The sequence below is a fragment of the Typopeltis vanoorti genome, chromosome 19 (genome assembly GCF_054136105.1).
Source record: "Typopeltis vanoorti isolate ZY-2024b chromosome 19, IOZ_Tvanoo_1.0, whole genome shotgun sequence".
NCBI lineage: Eukaryota > Metazoa > Arthropoda > Arachnida > Uropygi > Thelyphonidae > Typopeltis > Typopeltis vanoorti.
Window position 1 is genome coordinate 87,593,337 of NC_143567.1, and position 25,873 is coordinate 87,619,209.

The 25,873-nt window shown below is 36.0% G+C and overlaps 1 protein-coding gene across 7 annotated transcripts in view; it reads right to left on the minus strand.

Annotated features, from left to right (window-relative positions):
- Positions 1–19,747: 19,747 nt before the first annotated feature.
- The window catches only part of LOC150096318 (protein FAM149A-like), a 257,920-nt gene continuing 251,794 nt past the window's right edge, over positions 19,748–25,873 (minus strand). For all 7 annotated transcript variants that reach the window (XM_090409191.1, XM_090409193.1, XM_090409188.1 and 4 more), the window contains one exon: positions 19,748–20,011. In XM_090409191.1, the coding sequence (XP_090265317.1) occupies positions 19,974–20,011 (38 nt within the window). In that variant the 3' untranslated portion in view covers positions 19,748–19,973. The remainder of the gene's footprint in view (positions 20,012–25,873) is intronic.

Consider the following 25,873-nt stretch of genomic DNA (forward strand, 5'->3'; position numbering starts at 1 on the left):
TAAGAATGATTTCAGACCACCTATTTGGAGATCAGTGAGAAACTCGCTCCCCGACACTCATAATTTAATTCCTTAAACGATATTCTCATTATTTCTTTGCAAAGTAATTGCGAGGTTGTTCTGGTCTTCTGCAACCTTTGTTTACTATTATGACGTAATATTCTTTCTCTCGCATTAGCGGAAAGAAGATGCTTTTTACTGCTTTATATTTGCTCAGAGGGTATCTGCAATGGCTGCAAACTACAAGATTTTATAATATGGGAGATAATGAATTTGGTATACACAAAAAAGTACACAAATAACACTGCTTGGCCACTGTTAACAGTTATTGATTACATAATAGCTCCAAATTTTCATTGTGAATTAATCCTAGACCTTACGTCTATCGATGTTTGAATTAAATTCTGATTATTATATGGCAATGGCAAAACCCTGATTTAAACTGAGATGGCAAAATATAACAAATAACTTAGAAAATATATATCATAAAGCTACTGGAATCTTATGAAGAAGCACTTTTGTATTGTATATAAAATCAAAAATACATTCAAAAAAAAAAAAAAAAAAAAACGAAAGCAGAATCAAATGGCATAAAGATGAAATGGGAAAAATCAGGAACCAATCCTTATAAAAAGAAAAAAACACCAAAAAGTTACGAATAAAAGTAAATAGAATAATAATATAAAAAAAAGACTACGTACCAAAATAGAAAATATAAATAAATAAAAATCCAAAAACACATTTAAACAATTATGGATAATAACAAGACTATTAATTAATGCATAAATATTTTTTTAAAAAATGAGGAGTTGGAAGATCAAGAAAGCGATGGCTTGAGACTGGAGCAAGCCACTTGGCCAAAATCCATGATTGGAAGAACAAGAATTTTTTGAAAACAAAATTAATACAGTGAAACACTTAAGTTAATAGTTTCATATGGATAAAATTTTCATCCAAGTATCAAAGACGTCTTCAGAATGAAGGTAAAAAATAAATAACACGAGAAACATAAATGAGAACGAGTCCGTGACTCGTGAATAAAGTAATGTAGTACGGTTTCAATTCCGAGAAAGATTTTCTCACATCTGAAGAGAGTTCTTTAGCTGCCCAAAATGGCTGAAGAAATGTAGGAACAGCGTAACGAACGCATGCCAGCTGTCAATTGCATCTGATGACACTTCCACGTATCAAACACGTGCTGTGGTAGGTACTATGCTTGAACTAGTGGAGAGGTTATTTAAGAGTTTCAGCATTTTTCAGACCAAAGGCCTGCCAAATATTATTTTCGTGGACTGTTAAAATTAATGAATTATATAGCGAAATATCCGAAGCGATTTTTTTTGATTGATGTAAAGTCGATGTACCATCGATTGTGATTTTTTTTCCCCGTTGTGACTATCTTATGTAATGGTTAGTGACATGTATAAAATGGTAAAAGATATAGTGATATCCTTTGAGCTTCTGCTGCAAAAACAAGAATTGCTGATTCTTTTCATCTTTTCCAGTATAATTTGTATCCTGCAAGTCCCAACATGAGAACTAATATGCAGACGTAAAGATCTGAAAAATTATTTTTCAATTAAAAATTAACAAATCATAATGAATAAATCTGATTCATCACATCTAAACAAAAAAGCATAAATTTACGCATTTAGTAACGCCAACACAGCATGAATTAATCCCCCCCCACCCTCTCCCCAATTCCCATTTACTAACATCGACAATGAACAGTAACAAATCTACCATAAAAAGTAATTAGGCTCAGAGGTTACAAGAGGCCCACGACAAATTTCGAGGGATCCAGTACAAGCATTTGTGTGTTCAGAGATAGTTTATTTAGGGGCAACAGCCGTAGTTCCGGTCCTGACAGCTTCTCCGCTCATTGTATGCATGGTAAACACTAAATGTTGACTGTATTTCTCGGCCTTCCCACTTTTAATATTTTCTCAGTTTTTTTTAATCTTAACCGTAACAATGTGGGGTATAATTTTATTTATTTGTTATTTTTTTTGTTACATAACTGCCTATATGAAACGTTCTTAAGTGTTATATTTATTTATAGTCTTTGAAAGTATTGACCTCTAAAAAAAAAGACCCAAACTTTTTTATTTAAAATGTCATCATTATGGATATTTCGTCAATAGTTTTTTTTTTAATGCAAAACAATTATATAATAATATTAATTAATTAGAGTTGTGGGTGATTGGGGTGCCTTGCCTGGAAGTGTGGTGTCTGCAGAAAATTTGAGTGTGTTTGAAGTACGATGAGTTATGTGTATGATAAAAGGACCTCCCAGATGAGTCTTTGACTCTATGGGGGTCTTGAGTAATGATAATAATAAATGTTTGCTCTGCGGGGATATTGTACAATAAAACTGCTAATAAGCTCTTCTAAATTTAAATTATAAGCTATGTCCGCCTCTGTCGATATAGTTGCTAGACCAACGAATCTTTCTTGGGTCATTGCTGTTCGCAAATAATTTTTAATCAGTTTAAGCTTAGAAAAACTTCTTTCTGCACTTGCTACGCTAAGAGGAATTGATAGCATAGCGACGGAGCTTACCGCAATATGGCTGAACGAGCGCCCTTATTAAGCCGCGCCGTGAGGCAAGCTGCCTCTATGCTACACCCTGTCGACGGTACTGGTAAATACCTTCCTTCTACTGAGAATAAAATTCCAGTACCTTAAAGAAGACACAAAATGAAAGTATACTTGGAATAACCTTAGCTGTGAGAGCACTTTTTTCTTTCTTTTTTTTTTTTTTGTTTGTTTGTTTTTTTTCTTCGTTTTGAAAAACAACGCACTTTCTTTTTCGTGTTATTACATAAAAAAGTTTGTCATTTTAATTCACAAAATATTTATATTTCATTTTTTTAATTAATAAAAGCATCGTATGTACCCTAATTTATACTTTGCATTCATTTAGTACACCTTGCAGTCATCTTCGTTTTCATGTTTGCAATTTGAATTATGTTTATCGAAAAGATAACATTCTTTCGGGGGGGGGGGAGATAATTTTTAGAAAATATTTCCATTTTAGCATTGATAAATTACGGCTTAAATCGTACATTTAGTTCATTTAAAACGATAAATTTGTCCGATATTTCTAAAAATAAACTATTTATCTGATTTTTGATTACTTTAAGAGACAAAGCTTTACGAATACATTTAAGATAGGTCGTCATTTGAATAATTAGTGAATTTTTAAATTGTAATAAACCACTCTAACAATCTTCCCAATTTTAAAAAAGTGAGTTCTATAATTCATTTATTATTATTATTATTATTATTATTATTACGTGACACTTCAAAGGAGTTCAAGAACTCATCGAAGGATCATCATGAAAATACTGCAAAAATCCTGAACATTTTGAACTTTAAAAATATTTTCAAAGCCCTGTCCGGGCCTTGAAAATATTTTTAAAGTTCAAAATGTTTAAGTGTGTAATTACAAGGAATTACACACTTTCCTTTCCTTTCCATCACCGACTGCAAAACTTAAATCAAATATTTTCGAGTTTTTGAACCTATTTGATATTACTAAGATACTGAATGAAAAATTAAAATTAAAAACTGTGCTATTTATCCATTTTAACTATGTAACTTGGAAAACTTGTTTAAGCACCAACAGACAAAAAATAGAAACAAAGAATAACCGATATTTAATAAAAATTCACCAAAAACTTTGAATGACATAAAATAAAGATGATAATGGTGGTCTAGATCGAATTGAAAGATTGTTTTCAAACTCGATTAAAAAACCAAAAATGCACACGTCTCTGGCTGATAGCATTTCATCTTTAATGTATAATAGCAAGTATTTTCATCACTGACTACTGCCAGGTTTTCACGTGGTGCATCATTCCCAACTAAATTCTCTTCATGCAATACAATGTTATCTCTTACCTTATATGGGCATTGGTAGCTAAATCCACCTATCGGCATTTTCTGCATCATTAACCACAAAATGTTTCTAACGAAAACAAATGAAGTATTATCACAACATTAATCACTCTTGTCTTTTTTAATATCAATTCCCAAATATACTTTTTTTCATTTAAAATAAACCGGCAAAATTTCTGTGTGTAATCCAAGTTTCTACAACCTCTCACTCCATCTGTCACAGTTAATATGCTTGGAAGACGACGCTACATTAAAAACTACTGTCATTATACCGGTATGCTAATCCGAAACTAATCTTTGTTACGCAATACTCTTCTAATCCCGGTGTGCTGACGAAGGGCACGCTAGTGTTAGGCATGAACCAATGAAAAATCCCCTTCATAAAACAACAAGCTTTTCAGTTACAATGTATAATTGTGGCTTAGAGATTAAAAGAAAGAGGAAAAGATAAATACATTACTAGATAAAACTAAATATGGGTTGTTGCTATATTAAAAGCGTTCATTTGATGTGTAATGGTTTAAATTTGAATTTAAATTTGTTTAAATTTGCGCTTCTTTGTAAGTGCTGATAGTCACTACTTCCCATGTTCATAGTCATGAGTTTAATTTTATTTTTTCTCTCAAAGGATGCAGAAGCGGTAGTATAATGAATTATGGGACAACAAAAATAAGATTAAAAATATATAGATTAGTTACATATTCGCAACTCAGTTTTTCTTTCCGATAATAATTTTTCCATCTATTTGAAAACAACTACGTATAAAATCTTCTGCATCTACAGAAGCGTTTTAAACAATTCGTTTATGTATGCATGATGTCCAAACACCTTTTTTTAGAATATTTTACAGCACTAACAATCAGTAGTGTAGCTAGAAGAGCTTTTGCCGCCCGGGGGGTCTCTGAATTTGCCGCCCCTCTCAATACATACCAAAAATACTATAAAAAAAAGTCAAAAAGGACGTATAGGGTAAGGTTCAAAGTGACGTCCGAGGCGGACAGCATGCTCATCTTAAACATTTAAAAATAAAAATATAATAATGAGATGGCAATTATTTTGAAGCTAATAAATCAAGAATTTGATGTTCCATAATTCAGACGCAAGAAAGGTTAACTTTTGGCTGAAAAAATACATTAATATTCGAATCCCTTCTAAGAAACAAAGAATCCTTTTAAAATTTTAAAATTAAACATTTGTAAGTATGAATATTTGTCACTTTATAATGTTTAAATAATTATCGGATTGATAATTGTCCCCCAAGTTGGGCGCAAATTGAAAGTGTCATCTAAATGCAATATAAAAAGAGTCTTTGCCTCCTTATTCCAAATCTTTTTCTGCTTTCATATCTCTACTTTGTCACTTTTGTTTGATTATAACAAAATGGATTTTAGAGTGGCCTCTTAGGATCAGTCCCAGGTTTTCATGTAGGTATCACGCAATATTCATAAGAGATTTCGAAATATTTGATATCCACTCGCTGGTCGAACAGAATAAAACTATTCTAAAACATTTTGCACGAGCAAGTTTTTATATGACAAGCACCATTGTAGTGTGCGTGTACACATATAAATACGAGCAGCAGCATAGCCAAATCTTATCAGAGTAACATAATCATCAGATAAAAATAATACTTTTGAAACATAAATAAATGTAGTATATGACGGTTTAGAACTGGAGAAACTTTTTCAAAACTATAGTCAATGGGAGAGTTAGCATGACATGCGATGCACAGTTGTCAACACCCGAGAAGGATGAATTACATGGCTACTGGTTGAAATATCTAACAGGCTTACATGAAAGACTTGCTAACCAATTTTATGATGTTTTAGAAGGAAAATGCAAAGAAGAGTGGCTCACAGCAGGGAAAACGTTTTTGATCATAAAGGATAAAGAAAAAGGTCCAAACCCAGAAAACGTCCGACCAATAACCTGCCTGCCAACAACTTTTAAACTACTCACAGGCATACTAGCTGATAAAATATACAGCTATCTTAAAGCAAATTCTCTTCTCCCAATTGAACAAAAAGGTAACAGCAAAAATTCAAGACGCACAAAAGACCAATTGCTGATTGATAAAATGATTCTTAAAAATTGCAAACGTAGAAAAACCAACTTTCATATGGCTTGGATAGATTATAAAAAAGCGTTTGATTCGGTGCCTCATAGTTGGATTTTAAAATGCACAGAACTATTTGGTATTAGCGAAAACGTGCAAAAATTTTTGCAATTCAATATGAAAAACTGGAAAACAACGTTGGTTATAAATAGAGAAGAAATTGGAGAGGTAAACATAAAAAGGGGCATCTTTCAAGAAGACTCATTATCTCCTCTATTGTTTATATTGCCAGTGATCCCCTTAACTAGAATCATGGTTATCAAACTGCGCAAAAGAGTGCAAAGATATCGCACCTTTTATACATGGAAGATCTGAAGTTGTATGCAAAATCAGATTAACTCGGATCGTTGCTAAACACTGTGCACATATTCAGTCAAGATATATCAATGTATTTTGGCTTAGACAAATGAGCAATTGCTGGAATAACAAGAGGAAAGTTTGAAGATATGAACGAAATCGAGCTGCTCAATGGTGAAATAATCAAAGCAATAAAATTCGAAGACAGCTACAAATATTTGGGAATTTTAGAAGCATCACAAATTCTGCACAATAAGATCAAAGAAAGAACTAGAGCAGAATACATAAGACGATTAAGAAAACTCCTTAAGTCAATGCTTAATGCTGGAAATTTGATAAAAGCAATTAATACTGGGCCACACCTGTTCTGAGATATTCAGCAGGCATTGTTGAATGGACCCAGCTAGAGATGGAAGATTTAGATCGAAAAACTCGAAAATTAATGACAATGCACCATGCCCTATATACAGGGTGTTCGGGATAAATTTGACATATTTATAATTAATTATATTTTTCCGTAAGTTACATGTATTAACACACACTTCTCTTCATTTAAAAGTTTGGACCCTTCTTCATTCATATACAAGATGTCAGAAAGGATGGATAGCTGGAACCCACCTGAATCATGGAAGAGAATAACTTGTATCATGATGATTCGTGCCCGCCATCAAAATAAGGATATTACGACTGCTGCCCAATGCTCCCTGAATACAGTAAAAACAATCAGGCATGAACTAGAGACTTGCAATGGTGACTACGAGGATGTAGCAAGAAGAAAGATCCCTAGCAGACGATCTGATTGCGTTCGTACAGCAGAATTCCTCGCAAATCTGCAGGAACAGGTGTTGAAGAACCCTGGCATTGGAATTCGGGCTTTGTTCGTGGAGCTGCTAACTGTAGTCAAGCCCTGGATAACAAGGGTAGCCAATGGTAGGCCGTATGTATGGCAGCAGGATTCGGTCCCTTGCCACACCTCTGGGAAAAGTCAAAAATGGTTGTCTGAAAATTTCTACGACTTCACCAGTCCAAATGTTTGGCCTCCAAACTCCCCAGACCTTAACCCCATGGATTATTTTGTATGGGGCGCAGTTGAAAAAGACACCAATCGCACTTCCAGTAATACAAAAGCCCAGTTAATGGATAAAATTAAAACAGTTTTTGCGGCCCTTCCCAGGGAGACTATAGCATCAGCTTGTTCGAGGTTCCGAAGCAGAATTGAAGCTGTGATCGATGCTAATGGTGGTTATTTTGAGTAAATCTTGTTGATAGTATTGTAATTAACTCTGCCTGTAATGTTTTTTTGTCAATTCATTAAATTTAATAGATACAAAGAAGATTTTCTTTTTCCTTACGAAACTGTCAAATTTATCCCGAACACCCTGTATATATATATATATATATATATTAAGGGGATGAAGAATATAGATGTTTTAATATTCCTAAAGGATAGGGATTTGAAGGAGTTAAAACTTCATAACTTTTCTGCTGTTACTACCAGACAGAATTGAGCAAGCTAGAGGAAGTTTCCACTCAATATCATTTTGTGTGTAAAATGGTATTCTTTATTACCCACTACTTTAAGAAGTTGGGCTACTACAGTTACAATACACTTAAGGGGGAGAAGTGAATGTATTTTGTTTTTCTCAATTAGCTAGTTTAGATTTTCTATAAATGGGTATGCAACTAAGAAAAGCTCTATAGTGTAACCATTTACTGAATGCAATATACACACATCATAAATAAATAATTGTTCAACTTTACCCTTTAATATACTGTAATTTATTAAACGAGTCCGCTTCTCCAAATAGTTTGATATTTGAATCTCACTGTAGAGCAAATGTTTGTACTTATAGGTCGGAAATGATTTTCGTCACGCCGTGGAAAACCCCCATCATACTTATTTGGAGGCCTGAAGTGGCTTGAAAAAAGTCCTGTTGATTATCTCGAGAAAGATGGCCGGATTATCTAACCTTAGCATGTCCACTATGCTAAAAATCGAATTTTATAAAAGGAATATCACAGAAGATTACAGTTCTGCTCTTAAAATATACAAAAATAAAACCCTGACAATTGGTAAACAAGCAGTAGTGTCATTTTCTTTAAGCTTTATATATTTTAGCTGCAGAATTTTCTCAAGTAGATTAGATCTGGTTTACTCCCGAAGGTGTGGAAAGAGGGGAAAATAGGAGGATCCAAGACTACGATTGCAAATTACCGACCGATCAGCATATCAGGAGTCGTTGTCAAGGTGTTAGAGAAAGCAGTCAATAGAAAAATACAGGAATGGATTGATGAAAACGAGATACTGTACAGGGGACATCATGGCTTTGTGAAGGGTAGATCATGCTTCAGTAACTTGCTCAAGTTTTATAACAAGGTGACGGCTGAACTGGATAAGGGAAATGGGTTTACAGTGATACTGCTGGACCTGGCAAAGGCGTTTGACAGGATACCACATGGAATACTAATCCGTAAACTACAACATATGGGAATGGATATAGCATTGGTGAGATGGATAGGTGGTTGGTTGATGGAGAGATATCAAAGAGTAGTTTATTCAGAGTAGAGTCCAAAAGACGGCCTGTGACTAGTGGTGTGCCGCAGAGTTCTGTTCTTGGACCACTGCTGTTTAATCTGTTCATTAACGATATGGGGAAGGATCCAAGTGGAACAATTCATTTGTTCGCTGATGATGCAAAGTTGGGTAGGGCAATAGTGAATGCAGAAGATGTCAGAGTCTTGCAGGATGACTTAGATAGATTGGAGTTCTGGGCTAAGGAGAATGGATGTCAATTTAATGTGACAAAATGTAAGGTTATGCATTTTGGGCTGAAAAGATTAGCAGCAGTATACCACATTGGTGGAACTGTACTCCAAGAGATTGATGAGGCCAGGGACTTGGGAGTGTTGGTGGATAGGGAGATGAAGTTTAGGGGGCACATTAGAGCTGGGTTCTTTACTTTTAGAGTGGTAAATGAGTGGAATAAGCTGCCAGAGTCTGTTGTGGGTGCTATGACGGTGAACGAGTTCAAGACAAGGTATGGTAGATACTGTGAGAATGTAATCGCATAGTTGTGTAGACATGATGTTTCGGGCCTCCCTCGATGAGTCTAAGGACTCCTGGAGTCGCTCGAAATAATAATAATAATAATAATAATAATAATAATAATAATAATAATAATAATAATAATAATAATAATAATAATTAAAGGCATGCAGAGGAAGAATCAATCTGATTTCTGAAGAGAAGTATTGTTCAGTGGGTATAGAAAAAGTAATTAGTATGAAGCTGAGAAATATTTTAGCAAAATAATTCTTTTGCTGCTAGTAATTATTTATAATGTAGTTTATAGCCACTTCTTATGGTTAAAAAATAACCGAAATTCTCTACAAGGCTTCTAATAAATCTTATTTTTGGTGTGTTGATTTTTCGTCCGAACTCGTTTCAGGACTCTCCTTGCAAATGTTTTTTGATTTCCACTCAAAGAAAGGTTGTAAGCCCATTATTACAGTGGGCAGGCTAAGGATTTTTAAAATTATATTATTATTAAATTTTACATAATCCTAAACTGCTCTAGAGATCAAACCGTGGAGATTTTTCAAGCCGCTTCAGGTGTGCAATAATCAGGGCGGTAGGCCATACCAGACGATGAATTTCATTAACCATCCAAAGGTATTTTTGTAATGAAAAAATATAATTTACTTTGAATTGTTTATGAATTTATTTTCGTTTATGCTTACTTTAAACAACTTTGTGGATTTTTCCGTTGTATATTTTCAACAGGTGATTGTTAAATAGACATGCAACTCATAAAATAACTATACAGGGTGATCAAAATTAAAGTATCCCTGTTTAAGGCCTTGTGAAACGTCACCCAGTGATCAAAACGCTGTGAATCTTTGCAGCAATACATTGTGCGTCATGCGGAAGCAATACGTGAGGGGGAAAAAGTAGTTCCAAAATTTACCACCAGGGAGTGCTGTATGATGAACCGAATGTAGTTGTAGTAATTTTACTATGCGCATGTACTTGTGTGAAAGGAAAAAAGCGACACATAAATAAGCATAATAACAGTTTTATTCACTTACATTATGCATTTATAGGCTGTACTGTTCAATGTGCTGCCCTTCCTGCAACATCAACACTGCCCAGCTGCAGAACGCAGCTGGTCGGGGTTGATGTTCCGCACCTGCTGCCTTATGATGTTTTTCAGAGCTGGCAAGTTATCAAGATGATCCTGACAAACCCTGGCTTTGAGAAATTCCTAGAGTCAGAAGCAGCAGGGGATCAGATCAGATTAACTAGGGATGCCATGAATTGGGAAACACATGTCTGGTCTGACCACTTTAGCTTCCATGAGATGTTCTCGAACCACCTGTAGGGATCGACCGATTTGTGGAGGGGCCCATCCTGAATGAATATGAGTGAATCGATGCACAGGACCGCTGCTGTAGCTGTGGCACAACAAAATTGTTTATCATATCGCAATAGCTCTCGGCAGTAATTGAGCAGGTCAAAGGACTCGACTGGCAAATGTCATCAAAGAAGAATGGTCCAATGGTAAACGAAGATGTAAACCAGCACCAGATAGTAACTTTGGATGAATGAAAAGGAATTTGATGGATCCCATGGGGGTTTTGCGTAGCCCATACCCTTCAATTGAGGCTATTCACAACTCCGTTCAGGTGAAAGTGAGCCTTAACTACTCACAAAGTTATCCACAGCCATGGAGCACCAAAGTCAAGAAAGAGCAAGGAATGTTTAAGAGATTGTCAGTCGATTTTCAAAGTCTGCGGTCGTAACTCTAGTGTTACGAATATGTCTTGTTACGTAATATGTCTTGAATGAGCAAAAATGCATAATTTTCCCTACAGTTGTGTAAGGTACATCCATGTGTCTTGATACATGCACTGTAGGAACAAACGCTGTTATTCATTGTCTGCTGCACAACGGTATTAGCATCTTCATTCACTTGTTGTGAACTGATTACTGTGACCTCTCTGCCAGGTCTAACTCAAGAATCCCGTTTCTTCACAGAGACTAATCATTCGTCGCAGAGTACATGGAGATGGTGGACCTTGTCGAAGTTTGTTCAGACGACTAAATTCGCTGAGTTCAACAACAGCATTGCAATTGTTTAGGTAGTGCAGTTTCATGAGCAAAGCAGGTTGGCGTAAGGTTAGTGCCATCACTGTGGACAGTATTAACCTCCAGAACGAAGGAACAAATCCTGTGTCCATTTTTTAAATCCTCCTGGCACTTGCCAAGTTGCATGATATGCACATTCAATGCATTTGGTGTTTGCAACATCCATGGTGGCGAATTTTGGAACTATTTTCCCTCCCCTCAATATTGCTTCTATATGAAGCCGAATGTATTTCTACAAGTTTTGCAGCATTTGGATTACTAGATGATACTCCACAAGGCCTTAAACATGGATACCTTAATTTTGATCACCCTGTATTTCTAATTGTTCGATTATTTACGTTCATATTAGTAAATGTTCATTGGATAAGCATGCTCAAAATGAAACTGCTTAACTTTTAAAGCACGAAATAAGTTTCATTAAGGTTCTTTATGTTTCATGTTGCATTTCAAATTTTGCTGTTCCATACGTTTTTCAAGAGCAGATTTTCCTGTTTGTTCATTTCTACGAATATAATCGAAATGTTGGAATGGAATTCAGAAATTGTTGACAGAGAATCTCTACTTTGCAACATGGGTTTACTAAAGTAAGGTAATGTTTTAGCAACTTGCTCACATTCTATAATAATGTTACTACTGACTTACACAAGGGAAATGGATACACCATGATACTTTCGGATTTTGCTAAGTCTTTTGACAGAATACAGCATGGAAGACCATGATTGGAGAATATGCAGTATTCCCCTATTTTTGGGATTGGATTATAAACTACTGGCATGAATAGAGAGAGAGAATGGCTAACTGACAAAAATCAAAAAGTCGTATATGGGGGAGGGGTGAATCTGCAAAATTCAAGGTAACCAGGATCAGTTCTTGGTCCATTGTTATTCAACTGTATATTAATGGCATTGGGAAAAATTTGACAGGCGACATATTGCTATTTGTTGATGATGCAAAGATAGGTTGGGTAATCAGGAGTGCTGCTGATTACCCTGGTATGCAGTACTACTTAATATGGAGTACTTGCAGAATGATTTGAAAAGGCTGGTATTATGGGCAGGTGAAAATGACTGTCATTTCAATGTTAAAAAATGTAAGCACTTGATATGATTAGATATCAAATGTCGTATTATATTAGTGGGATTATGTGTGAAGAAACAGATGAGGCTAGGGATCTGGGAGTTTTAGCAGACAGGAAATTGAAGTTCATGGGTCATCTTAGCATAAATTGTAAATACAACTCAGAGAATAATGGCAATGCTGAAATGAACCTTGATATGTAAAGATATGGAAGTCATTTTGCCTCTTTACAAAGTTTTGATAAGACTTCACTTGGACTATTGCGCACAGGTTTCCGCGGTGATTCTGATACAGTGCAGAGAGAGCAAAGGAGAGTGTGAAAAATGATATCAGGATTGTGGAATACTGATTATGGAGACAGATTTAAATTTGTAGACTGCAGGCACTAGCAAATAGGAGAAAGAGAGGTGATATGATTAAGACAAACTTCTGAATGGGTCATACAGGACTTCAATTTATGGAAGGTGGAGAAAGGACAAGAGGGCAACCTTGGAAGCTAAGAATGAATGCCGCTAAAAAGGTGGTGAGGGCTAGATTTTCTCTCACACGGTGGTGCGTGATTGGAATGCATTGCCATTGGATTTTGTGAATGCATGCAGTGTGAATGAAATCAAGAATAAGTACGTCACGTATAATAGCTGGTGCAAATAGTATGGCCTCCCTCAATGAGTTCCTGACTCCCTGGAGGTCTCTCTTAGTAATAATAATGAACACTAGATAGTCTAATTTGCAAATTAAGGTGGTCTGGGCCAGCCTTAAGCCTACTGGACCTAGTAGAGTGTAATGAAGCACGAAGTTTTAAACTTGATAAAATTTTAAAGATGAATTGCACCTTGGATATCTGATTGTGGTGAATTTTCTAGAGGGATGGACACAATTAAAAAATAATTTTCCTCAAAGTGTGTAAAGAATGTTCTGACAGTGCTACATAAGTAAATTTCTACAAATAAATTAACAGCAAAAACCTTCATTATTTTCTATCATTTGGAGTTCATGTTGGAAGGTTTTAATGCCATCTTAAATTACCTGAGCAACAAATTCTGACGAAGATTAGAATTTTGATTTACATTATACAGAGTGTCCCAAAATTCATGCAAGATTTAAATTTAGCGCCATTTGTGCGGTAAAGTGTTGCTAACGAGAAAAAAAAGACAACGTGACAGCTGACAGTTCAGGGTTATTAAAAATGGAGCGCTACATGAAAGAACAACTCATTTTCATTGTTGAGCAATATTTTAAAAATTATGAAGGTTTGGCAGCTACAGTTCGCAATTTTCGTACAAAATATGGTTGGAATAGTGATTTAACTTCATCAACTGTGAAAAGATTAATTAAAAAATTCAAGGAAACTGGATCAATTAGTGATCTTATACACTCTGGCCGTCCTTCAACAAATCATTCAACAGAAAACATCGAAGGAGTTCGTGAGAGTGTTGCTGAGAGTCCAGGAACATCAATTCGGCACCGTGGTCTTGAATTGGGCATTTCGAGAAGCTCTCTACTGCGTATTCTCACGAAAGATTTGCATCTTTATGCTTACAAAGTTCAATTAACTCAAGAACTGAAGCCTACTGACCACACACAGCGAAGAGAGTTCGTTGAATGGATTATGGAACAACAACAAGTGGATGCTTATTTTACGAACAAAATCATCTTCAGCGATGAGGCTCAATTTCAACTTGATGGCTTCGTTAATCGACAAAATTGTCGCATTTGGGGTTCAGAAAATCCACGAGTGATTGTTGAGAAACAAATGCATCCACAACGTGTCACTATTTGGTGCGGATTTTGGGCTGGAGGCATCATCGGTCCATTCTTCTTCGACAATGCGGCTGGTAAGGCAATAACAGTTAATGGCGCTCGCTATCGCGACATGATAATCCATTTTGTGCTTAAATTGCAAAATATGGATGTGGACGACATGTGGTTTTCAACAAGATGGCTCCACATGCCATACAGCCCGAGAAACAATTCAATTATTGCATGAGTCATTTCCTGGTCGTGTAATTTCCCGTTTTGGTGATCAGAATTGGCGGCCCAATGATGTGACTTAACGCCGTTGGACTTTTTTCTTTGGGGTTTTTTGAAGTCTAAGGTCTTTTGAAGCCCACGACCACCTACGCCTTGAAGGAGGAAATTGAGCGCTGTATCAACCAAATTCAGCCACATTTATGCAAAACGGTCATGGAAAATTTCGACAAAAGAGTGCGTATGTGCCAGCAAAGCCGTGGAGGCCATTTACCCGATATGCTAATCCATGCATAACCCTATACTGTATACTTTATGAATCAATAAGAAATTACAATTTTTAATTAAAAACCTGTTTTCTATCAAAATTACTTCTTGCGTGAATTTTGGGACACCCTGTATATAGCTAGAGGCAAAAATGTTATGAATTGTTATGTTCGTAATAGGTTATGCCTAATACGAACATAACAGTTTGAGGTAAGAATGGATTTATATAAATGGACAACCTGCACTTGAATGGATATGGCATTAACAGTCTGGAGAAATTATTTATTAGTATAAGACCAAGTGCCTCCACAGCACAATTGAAAGAACGATGGTTCGTTGCACCCTTTAGATTGGAATAGGCCCAAGTTCGATTCTCATCATGACGGGAGGAATCTTTATATGGAGTTTTTCAATTGAAGGTGGGTTAGCCAATGTCATACGGAGGGAGCAGGGTTTTTTTTCCTCCCTCATACAGACAAATCGACCCTTCAGAACGCACAATTTACAGACAAAAAATACCAACCAGTTGCGATGGTGTTGGGCAGTAGATGGCGATGATTGGTAGTAGAGGTTTGGTGTAGTGGTGGAGACAGCTGTATAATAGGTGTCCTCCCACGATGAGTCTTCAGACTCCTTAGAGGTGTCACGAATAATAATTATACATACACGAGCCTCCGTAGCTCAATCAGTATAGACAAAGCCTTTTGGATGTAAAGTACTGGGTTCAATTCCCATCCAAGATGCAAGGAACCTTTATCTGGTCACTTTTGACTAAAGGTGAGTTAGCTGGTCTAATATGGAGGTAGGGGTTTTTTCATTCCCCAGAACAGGCAAATTGGCCCAGTGAACACACACACACACACCTACAAACATAAGACACACCAGGAGACACAGGGCTAACCACTTTATCCTCGAGGAAGTTGCCTTTTCAAATCATAATAGGCTATTCCTAATACGAACATAACGGGCCACAGGAGGAGGATAAGCCCTTATATGGAGAGTGAGATAAATTAGACCATCATGGAAGGAATGGCTGAAGTTATGCATAAGACTAAGATATGCAACTATGTTAATGATACAAACGTGCTTAATCATGCCATGGAAGTGATTATACTGAAAGGTTTGGTTCAGACTTATTTAGTATGTGCAAGGATGTCTGCATAAGTGAAGCATTAGGATACAAACAGAGTTCTGAAAGTTATAGGGACTGATGGAATCAAATCTTCAGTTAACCAACACTTCAGTTGGTCAACTGACTTCTGGTAACAGCACTGTCACAGTTAACCATGCCTTCAGTTACCTGATCAGCAAATTGATTCCTGAAGGCAATCAGAGGAATTACAGCACGTATTAATTTTTACCATATTGCAAATGAATGTAATATTCTAATTCTTATTATTGCTCTAATTTAAGTAATAGGGTTATATTTTAATTTTCAGTCATGTAACTTGTATTAAAAATAATGAATGGTTTATTATTACTTTTTTCCACAAAAAATATTATGGATCTCGGGTAAAGATCCATAACGTGCAGTAGAAAAATAAGGTGATGAGGCTCTATTCCATCTAGCAGTGTTAATGGGGCAAGTTGTCTGTTTTGAGGAATGAAAAACCAAAGTTTCCAGGAGGGGGAAAAAAAAAACCTTACACTACTGCATGAGACCAGCAAATGATGAGTTCGCTGGTCTCATACAGTAGTGTAAAGTTCGCTGGACAAAACAGACTGATGGAGGCTCCTGTTTAGACAATAAATAGGAGCCTCCATCAGTGATGAGCTATGGAGGCTCCTGTTTAGCCACACTGGTATGTTATTCAGTGACATTGTTTAAATAATGCTATCGATCAATAAGTTATTAACACGTTGATCCACTATATTAATAGATTGGCACATTATTTTTATGACTTAGAAAATGTTTTAATAGCAATCCTATATTAGAGCTGAATGTGTGTGAGATATATATATATACTCTATTGATGTTTGTTTTTCATGAATGATGTGGCATAGTTCTCAGGAAACAAGAAATCTGTTCTAGTTTATAGAGGCAACTGGAATGAAAGATAAGTTGGCTGGGTATGTTTGAAGCCAAACAATAATGAGTATATGGATATTTTCCAGAGTTGCTTGTTTTTTTTTTATGTAATGAGAAAAAGAGTGGAGGGAGGGAGGGGAAAGAATGATAGACTCTAGTTCAGTAAATTACTCATGAAAATATCAATAATAGCACAGTATAGGTCAGAAATAGAACATCTGTGAAAGTGATTTGAGTGATCTGAGAGAGAATTCCTCTGCTAACTAGATAGTAAAAAGAATTTTTTTAGGAGACATTTGGTGCACCATACATAATGTGAGAACAGTATTTCTAAATGGATGGAATTGGTATAGGGTCAACAGCTGTACAGGTAAGTAGTACCTTGAGTGAAAAAGGACAGTTTTTTGGAAGGCTGAAGTTACAGATGTAATGTGTTTATGCAAGGAAATGCTAGAGGTGAAACTTATTTCAAGAAAAGAAATCTAATCTTGTCTGCAGATTTGGATATTATCAAAGGTAAAAGGACATGAAGTGAGATCTTTTTTTTTTTTTTTTGCAAGAACTGATGCCCCCATTGATGGAAGGTTATAATAGCATTCAATGCTGGAAGGTGTTGAAGCCTAAGATGTTTGAACATTAAGATGTTAAATGAAGAAGTGGAAAACTATCAATAGGATTTGAGTGTAGACTCCATTCCATCTATTCATCAGATACATCAACAGATGTCGTATGGTCACTCATATGCTTGGTGATGTGCCACACCAGTCCTTGCCATGTGGCCTTGTTGTATGCTCTTCTGGAGACTTCAACTCTCTGAAGATCATTCACTCCAGACATGCCATCCATCATCTCATTGACAGTCTACCTCTTCCTCTTTTTCCAGGAACTTTACCTTCTATTATTGTTTTGAGAAGTCCTCCTTCTATCCTTTCAATGTGTCCAAAGTATTTAAACTTTTTTCTTGTCAATACTGTAAACTTTCTACTGATCCTTTCTAGCACCCATCTGTTTGTCTGCCTTTCAGTATATTATATGCTCAATAGCCTTCTGTAACACTACAGTGATTTATGGATGTGAGACTTGGAACCTAAAGAAGTCTGATAGGTAGAGGATAACTGCTTTTGATTCCAAGTCTCACATCCATAAATCACTGTTGGGAAAACAGCTACATCCAAAATCTTCAACTTTTGTTCCTATGGAGATAGATCCATCCTTCCAGATTTTAGCCAAATCTCTAACTGTTGTTTTAACCATTCCTAATCTTCTTCTGACATCTTCTAAATAGCATTTCGTCACATACTTCTAGAGATGGTAATCCACTGAATTCGTACCCAATTCAGTGAAGATTTTAACACTCTATTGAGTGTTAAAACATAAACAGCAGATGCCCAACATCCCTTTACAATCCAACTGCAAATGCACAAACCTGTTTCTCCACATTTTTTTTTTTTTTATTCCATTTGCTTCTCTGTTCTCTGGAAGTACATTCTTCATATAATGTTCACCAGTAACTGCAATCTTAAGTTTTTCAAGAAATAATGGGTTCCTCTTTTCTCAATCCTTGTCTACGCTCTTTTTTTTTTATGTTGGCCCCATATACAGTAAGTTGGCTGGTCAACTTATAGTATGTTAGTACCATATATGGGTGGTGGGTTGCGAAAGGAGAAACTTGTTTATGTTTGATTTGAATGCCTGTATGTTGTATTCCTTGGAAAATATGTCTGGGGGAAGACTGTTCCACAGTACTGCAGTAGCAGGGATGAATGAGGAGGAAAAGAAACTTGTTCTGTGGGTTTCGAGGTGTACTGTGAAAGCATGTTGGGCAGCAGCTGTATGTGTTCCAAGGCTTAGTACAGGGTGGGGGAATTATTGATGCTGTTTCAGATGAACATTTCCCATGGAAATATTTATAGAATATACAGATTGCAGAGACCAAGCGTCACATAGACACTTGGTCTCTGCAACTCTACACATGTCACTGATGTGCTAGGGTCTTCAATCTCTACTTGTGTGTGAGATTATTTTTTTAACCAAACTATATTTGTTAGTGGGGCAAAGCTTCACAGCTTTCTTTGTCAAGTCTTTCTGTTAAGAAATGACTTTTATGGGAAACTTTGGTTTTATTCTTTTCAACTAGGTATAGTGGAAATAGCATGTTGATAAGACTGGGATTGTCAAACTGGTATTTTATGCAATCTTATTGTTCGTCCATGCGAATAATGCCAACTTTTCTGTTTGGTCAAAGGAACATAGAACCTGGCATGGTTACAACTTATATTTAGCTGGATATGGCAAAGTAGACTTAGAGCACAAAAGTCTTGCTCACCTGTTAGAAGTACTCTGAAAGAAGAAGAATAGAAACTTTATGAACACCATTTTGAGAAGGTAGAGAATAGTAACCGAAATTTCTCTTATTTCTTTTATGAAATGGAATAATAATTAGAATGAAATGTGAATTCAATGTTGCCTTCTGATGTAAAAGTGCTTCTGTAGAGAAACACAAATTACTTTAAGATTATAAAATGTTAGCAAGAATGATGTGCTGAAAGCTACAAAGTTTGATAAATAGGAGAAAAATTCTTTCTACTGGAAGAGAAGAAAAAACTATGAGGAATTTTTTTTCCTTCATGAAGCATGACAAATTCATGCAATGATGTTGAAAGGTATAATAAGTATAGTGAAGCTCCCAAAGATTGGGCTTGCGACTTCATGATGAAATGAATACATCACAAAGAAAAGGAGTTCCCCCCCCTCTCTCTCTCTCTCTCTCTTTCTTGGCCCAAAATTTAATACAATGCTATATGAACAACTTGAGAAAAGTTCTTCAGCTACTGATGAAATGCAAACATACTATATAAAACTAAATATACAAACATTTAATTATTTTGTAAAATGAGCAATGCAATACATGTCTTGTAATAACAACACAATTAAGTATGAGAAAAATATATTTATTGAGATGAAATTATTATGGCAAAAATACTTTCTCGGTAGATGCTTTAAATTTTTACATTTTTCATTTTAGAGCGTTGTATTTGCCAATCCTATTTACATATATACATGAGCACTAAAAATATGCATCACAGTGAAGTTAACAGTTGAGAAAGAGATTAGATTTTTTAAAAAAAAACAAAGATGCCATCACTCTGCATTATTGTATGCTGTTTTCATCTTCCTGATGAACTGCTTGATGTTCTAAGTTGACCTATAATTAAAAATAAATAGATGAATAAAGTATAGAATATTCATACCTTAAATATGCTTAAATTAATTTACTTTAATTAATATTTACTTGAAGACACCACTGTTTGAGCATTTTTTTTTTTTAATGACCTAGACAGAGCACCATAATTTTATTATTATAGGCTTTCCACCAGGAGACATATGTACATCTACGGTGGCAACTGCATCAACTCCACGATAATGGATATCATCATAACGTATTGGCATCAAACTAAAATTCATTATTTATACCTGAACGAACACTTAACTACTACCAAACTGAGTTCAAGGTCTGTTGTTTATGATAGAGAACACTGGAGGGAAACCAATCTCCAAAGTCAAAGTACCAAACAGCAGTTGAACAATATCCTGTCAAATTACCTACTGTAGTCAAATGATATGCACAACACAAATTTCACCACCCCATGTATACAGTGGTCTTGTATTTTCACAGCTTATCTTCTCTTCCTCCTTTATTTATTTTTTTCCATAAATACTTATACAAAAACACATTAAATAATCATTATTCATAAAATTTAATTAGCCTATCTTTCAGCCATTACTAATTTTTTCTCAAAGTTATATAAATTCACCGCTTTTATAATCTATTGATGAAGACTTCTTGCAGAAAGGCTTATATGTTGGCAACACATGACTCTTAAATTATTTAAGGAATTTACAACGTATACTGGAATATTAATTAAAAGAAAATTTAATAAATACTTCCTATATTTCGGCAATATCACATTGCCATCTTCATGGGAACATACAAATATGGCGCGTGCATGCAGGCACTACAAAAAAGCAAATGAGGCAGAAGATAAGAAACTACTATTGTTCCTAAAGTCCTAATGGTGCCCTCTAGTGGGCTATATTGGGTTGTCTTGGCTGTTGGGCTGATGTTCTCATTGGGAGACTTACATCATGAGAACATAGCACAATGGCCAAGACAACCCAATAGCTCGCTAGAAGGCACCATTAGGACTTTAGGAACAATAGTAGTTTCTTATCTTCTGCTTTTTGCATTTGCATGCACGTGCCATATTTGTATGTTCCCGTGAAGATCGCAATGTGACATTGCCGAAATATAGGAAGTATTTATTAAATTTTTTTTAATTAATATTCCAGTATGCATTAAAAATTCCTTAAATAATTTAATAGCTATTGAAGAAGACATTTGATATTATTATTTCTGACCTCCATGGAGCTTCAAGCCTCATCACAGGAGGGCCACCTTACACAACAGTCTATTGTACCAATCCTTAAACTCATCTGCTGTTTGCACTTTCACCACAACCCTCTCAGGCAATGCATTCCATGCTTCTACAACTCTTCCTGCAAAACACTTACTTCTCACTCTCTCATTACTTCCTTTTGCAACTTCCAGGAATGACCTTTTGTTCCTTCCCATCGTTCTACCATATTTTAATCATACCTCCTCTCCATCCCCTCCATCTTCTATCAACAAACTCTGTAGTTTGCTTGCCTTCAGTTTATCCTCATAACAAACATTGTACAGCCCTGAGATTGCTCTGCTTCTGCACCTACTCCTAGGTTATTTCATCCCCTTCAAATCTCAGTGACTAGATCTAACGACAGTAATCCAGATGTGGTCTGATTAGAACTTCATACAATGGAACCACCACCCATTTGATCTTTGCTGGTCAGCTCTTCAATATTGCAGTAATCCTTTGAGTTGTCTTGGTTGAGTTGTACCTAACAGTACGCCTCAACTCTATGAGTAGGAAACATTCCATCTGTAGATCTCAAATTTCAAACCTTGTGTTGCATTAAATTAAATCTCAATTCATTTGATCACCTTTCCAGCTTATAGAAATTCTCTTGAAGAGCCAAAACATCAGTGCTATTACTAATAATGTTCCTGAGCTTCACACATATCTGCAAACAACTGAATATCTCTCTCTGTAATTTAGTGACAATACTATTGATATAAAGACGGAACAGTAATAGACCCGTGCTTCTAATGTAATAAGCAATGTAGGTAAGTTAGTCATTAATAAATATGGCCAACCATTAACTCATGATGACATCAGGAGATTTTAGGCTTATTATTTAAAAGAAGCTTAACTTGAAGTTATGATACTGTTATACACTAGAGATAGGCCAGAATGACTGTATCATGATAGTTATGGCAATCAAATGGTTAGCTATAATGTGATGAATCTTCAGAGCACAAACAGTTTGTCACATTATGCTAGTTGATAGTAGGAAAGTTTAAAAATTGTAATTATTCAAAGAACTACAGTCCTAATTTACTCCAGTCTACTGTTGGATAAAGAGAAGTTTTACAAGTATTAATTCAGTTTTTGGCAAATTGATACAACCATACTTCTTGAGGTGTGGGGAAATTTTTCTTTCATAGCTGCTATTACTCCAAAAACAGGCAGCAGCAGTAGCTACAAACATTTCTCAAACATCAGAACACACTGAGTTTGTTTTGCATTAGGAACACCCACCCCAATTTACATATTCAACACGATAACGAAGTACCACGTGATATCAACGTTATGTGTAGCTACTATAAATAGCGCATCTATCCTCTGTATGGAATCAGTAAACATTTGTCAATAATTGGGAAATGTGACAACATAAGCAATTTGACTCTGGGCAGATAGTAGGGGCCTCGAGGGCAGGTGCCAGTATTGGAAACAGCTGCACCTGTTGGTTTCTCCCATACTACTGTATCAAAGGTGTACCAGGGCTGGATTAACCATGAACAGACATCCAGCAACAGGGCTCACATTGCTCAACCACGTGGTTGATCCTAGAGGTGAGTGTCAGGTGTCATGACTGGTATCTCAGCAACGATGTGCAACAGTCACCTACCAGTAGGACAGCAGGGCAGTTTGATCCATTTCCATATGCACCATACCTTTCGCCTGGGATTCCACAGCCAGAGGCCAACAAGGGTACCCATGATGACAGCTAGGCACTGCAAACAACACTTCATATGGGCCCAAGGAATTTCAGCAATGGATCCTTGACAGATGGAAAAAAGGTCATCTGGAGTGATGAGTCCCATTTCCTGATGCTAAATGGCAGGTTTGCATTTGGCATAAACAACATTAAGTTCTATACCCTGGTTGCACAGTATGGGTTCAACAGGCTGGTGGAAGTGGTGTTATGGTCTGGGGAGCTTTTCCTGGCATGCTCTAGGTCTGTTGTCATCATCTCATAAACACTAAATGGTGAACGCTACAGGGACCTGTTAGCTGACCATCTCCATCCATATCTGCAGGAGGTCTACTACGACCACAGTGCCATCTTTCAACAGGACAACGCACCTTGTCATCGGGCTCGTACAACTACTGAGTGGTTGAAGGAACATGACAACAAATTCGGCACATTATAGCTAACCAAGTGATTGCCATAACTATCATGATACAATCAGTTTGGCCTGACTCTAGCATATAACAGTATCAAGTTAAGCTTCTTTTAAATAATAAGTCTACAATCTGCTGATGTCACAATGAGTTAATGGTTGGCCAGATATATTAATGACTAAATTACCTACATTGCTTATGACATTAGAAGCACTAGTTCTCGAGTAGGTAACCAGCAACATTGATAAATTAGCCATTAATATATTTTTAATTTAATCTGAAAATAAAACTTTAGTATTTCATCATCATCAAATTCCTGACATGTACCCTCAAGGGGTGTACAGGACATGATAGTACTTCATGAAAAATTTACCTCATTACTAACTTCCTATCTACAATATTCCTCCAAATCAGTCTGTTACTTGTCAAGACTCCAACATTATCAGATCTTATATTTCTATCGTCTATGGCACTTTGTACCATATCAATCCATCTATATCTTGGTCTTCCTCTGGATCGTTTTCCTGCCAACCTGGTAGAGAACACTTGTTTTGCTAATCTTTCCTCGCCCATTCTGTTCAAGTGACCATACCGCCTGAGTTTAGCTCTGCTAATGCATTCCTGGATGCTGACAATGTCAAGTTCTTTCCTAATATCCTCATTTTTAATATGATATTGCCATTGATGCCATCTGTTCACGCCTCTAATCTTTCTCAGGAATCTCATATCTGCAGTCTCTAGTCTTTGGTCAAGTGTTTTACTTCTGACCCAGCTCTCAGATCCATAAGTTAAAACTGGTTTGAACACTGTCTTGTATACAGCTAATTTAGTGTTTTGACTAATTTCTTTCTACTCCATATAAATTATTTATTCAGCTGACTTCCAACCATATCAGCTTTACTAATTCTGTTGTCTATTTCCATATTTAATCTACAATCTTTGCTAAAAAAACTGTGCCTAAATAGCTGAAATGTTTTACTTGTTCCACAGGTTCCCCATTCAAAACACAGATGACATTTTCAACGATTCTACCTATTTTCATTGTCTTTGTCTTTTTATTGCTGACCTTCATACCATATCTATTACAACAGTTATTCAATTTAGTCAGAGAATCTTGCAGACTTGTAGCGGATTTATTTAGAAGTATAACATCATCCGTATAAAGCAAAGAGCTGACATTAACATCTCCAATTATGATATCATGTTTAATACCACTTTCCTTCATAATGTGATCCATATAGATAATGAATAACAGAGGGGATAATGTACATCCTTGTCTCACACCAGATTTAACATTAAACCATCTTCCTGTACTTCCTTCATTTCTAACTGCTGACTTGCAACTCCAATAAAGACTAAGTATTGCTTGATATAATGCCCCCACTGACACCATATAACTGTAGTGTATTGAATAGCTTGGCACCTTGTCGTATGCCTTTTCCAGATCGACAAAACTTAAATACAGATCTTTGTTATATTCCCATGCTTTTTCAACTAATTGTCATAAAGTGAAGATCTGATCCTGACAGCCTCTATTTGTCCTGAACCCAGCTTGTTCTTCACCAAGCTTTTCTTCCACAATTCTTCTCAACTGTTTCTCAAGTAAACTGGCATAGATCTTACCAGGAACACTCAGTAGGAAAATACCTCTGTAATTCTCACATTCAGTTTTATTTCCCTTTTTATATATGGGTACTATTAGAGCTCTACTCCAATCATCAGGAATTCATCCCTCTGTCCAGGCCTTCTGAACTATGCAGTGCAGTCACTGTAAGACTTTTATACCACCATACTTCAGCATTTCTGGTCGAATACCATTTACTCCTGCTGCCTTTCCACATTTCAAGCCTTTGATGGCTTTTTCTACTTCAAGTATGGATATGTATTCCTGACCACATGCCTGTTGAGTGTTTTTTACCACTGTGCTATCACTACTTGTTTCATTTAGCAATTTTTCGAAGTAATTACTCCATACTTCAAGGATATATTTTTCTCCCATTTTCATGTTACCTTTATCATCTCTAACTTCTTTTACAGCACTCTTTCCTCCATTTCTAAGCTTCTTCAACAACCTCCAGAATATCTTACCACCTTCTTGATATTTATTTTCTATGTTCTTGCTAAAGTCCTCCCATGACTTTTGTTTAACTAGTTTTACACACTCTTTAGCTTTCTTACATTTGTCTCTGTATTCTGTAAGAGTAAAAGCTGACTTATTTTCCAGGAACTTTTGATATGCTTTCATCTTTTCCTTCACTTCCTCTTTAACTTCCTGTGTACACCATGGAGTTCTGATTTTTTTATCCTTGCAGACAACCTCACCACATGCCTCTCTAGCTGAATAAATCAGGACTTTCTTCAAGGCTTGCCACTGAATCTCCAAGGTTTGATTCCTGTTCACAAACTCTTTCATTTTTTCTTTAATAATCTTTGTGTATTTTAGTCTACAGTTCACATCTGAGAGCTGCTCAACTTTTATTCTCTTTAAAACTTTCTCACAT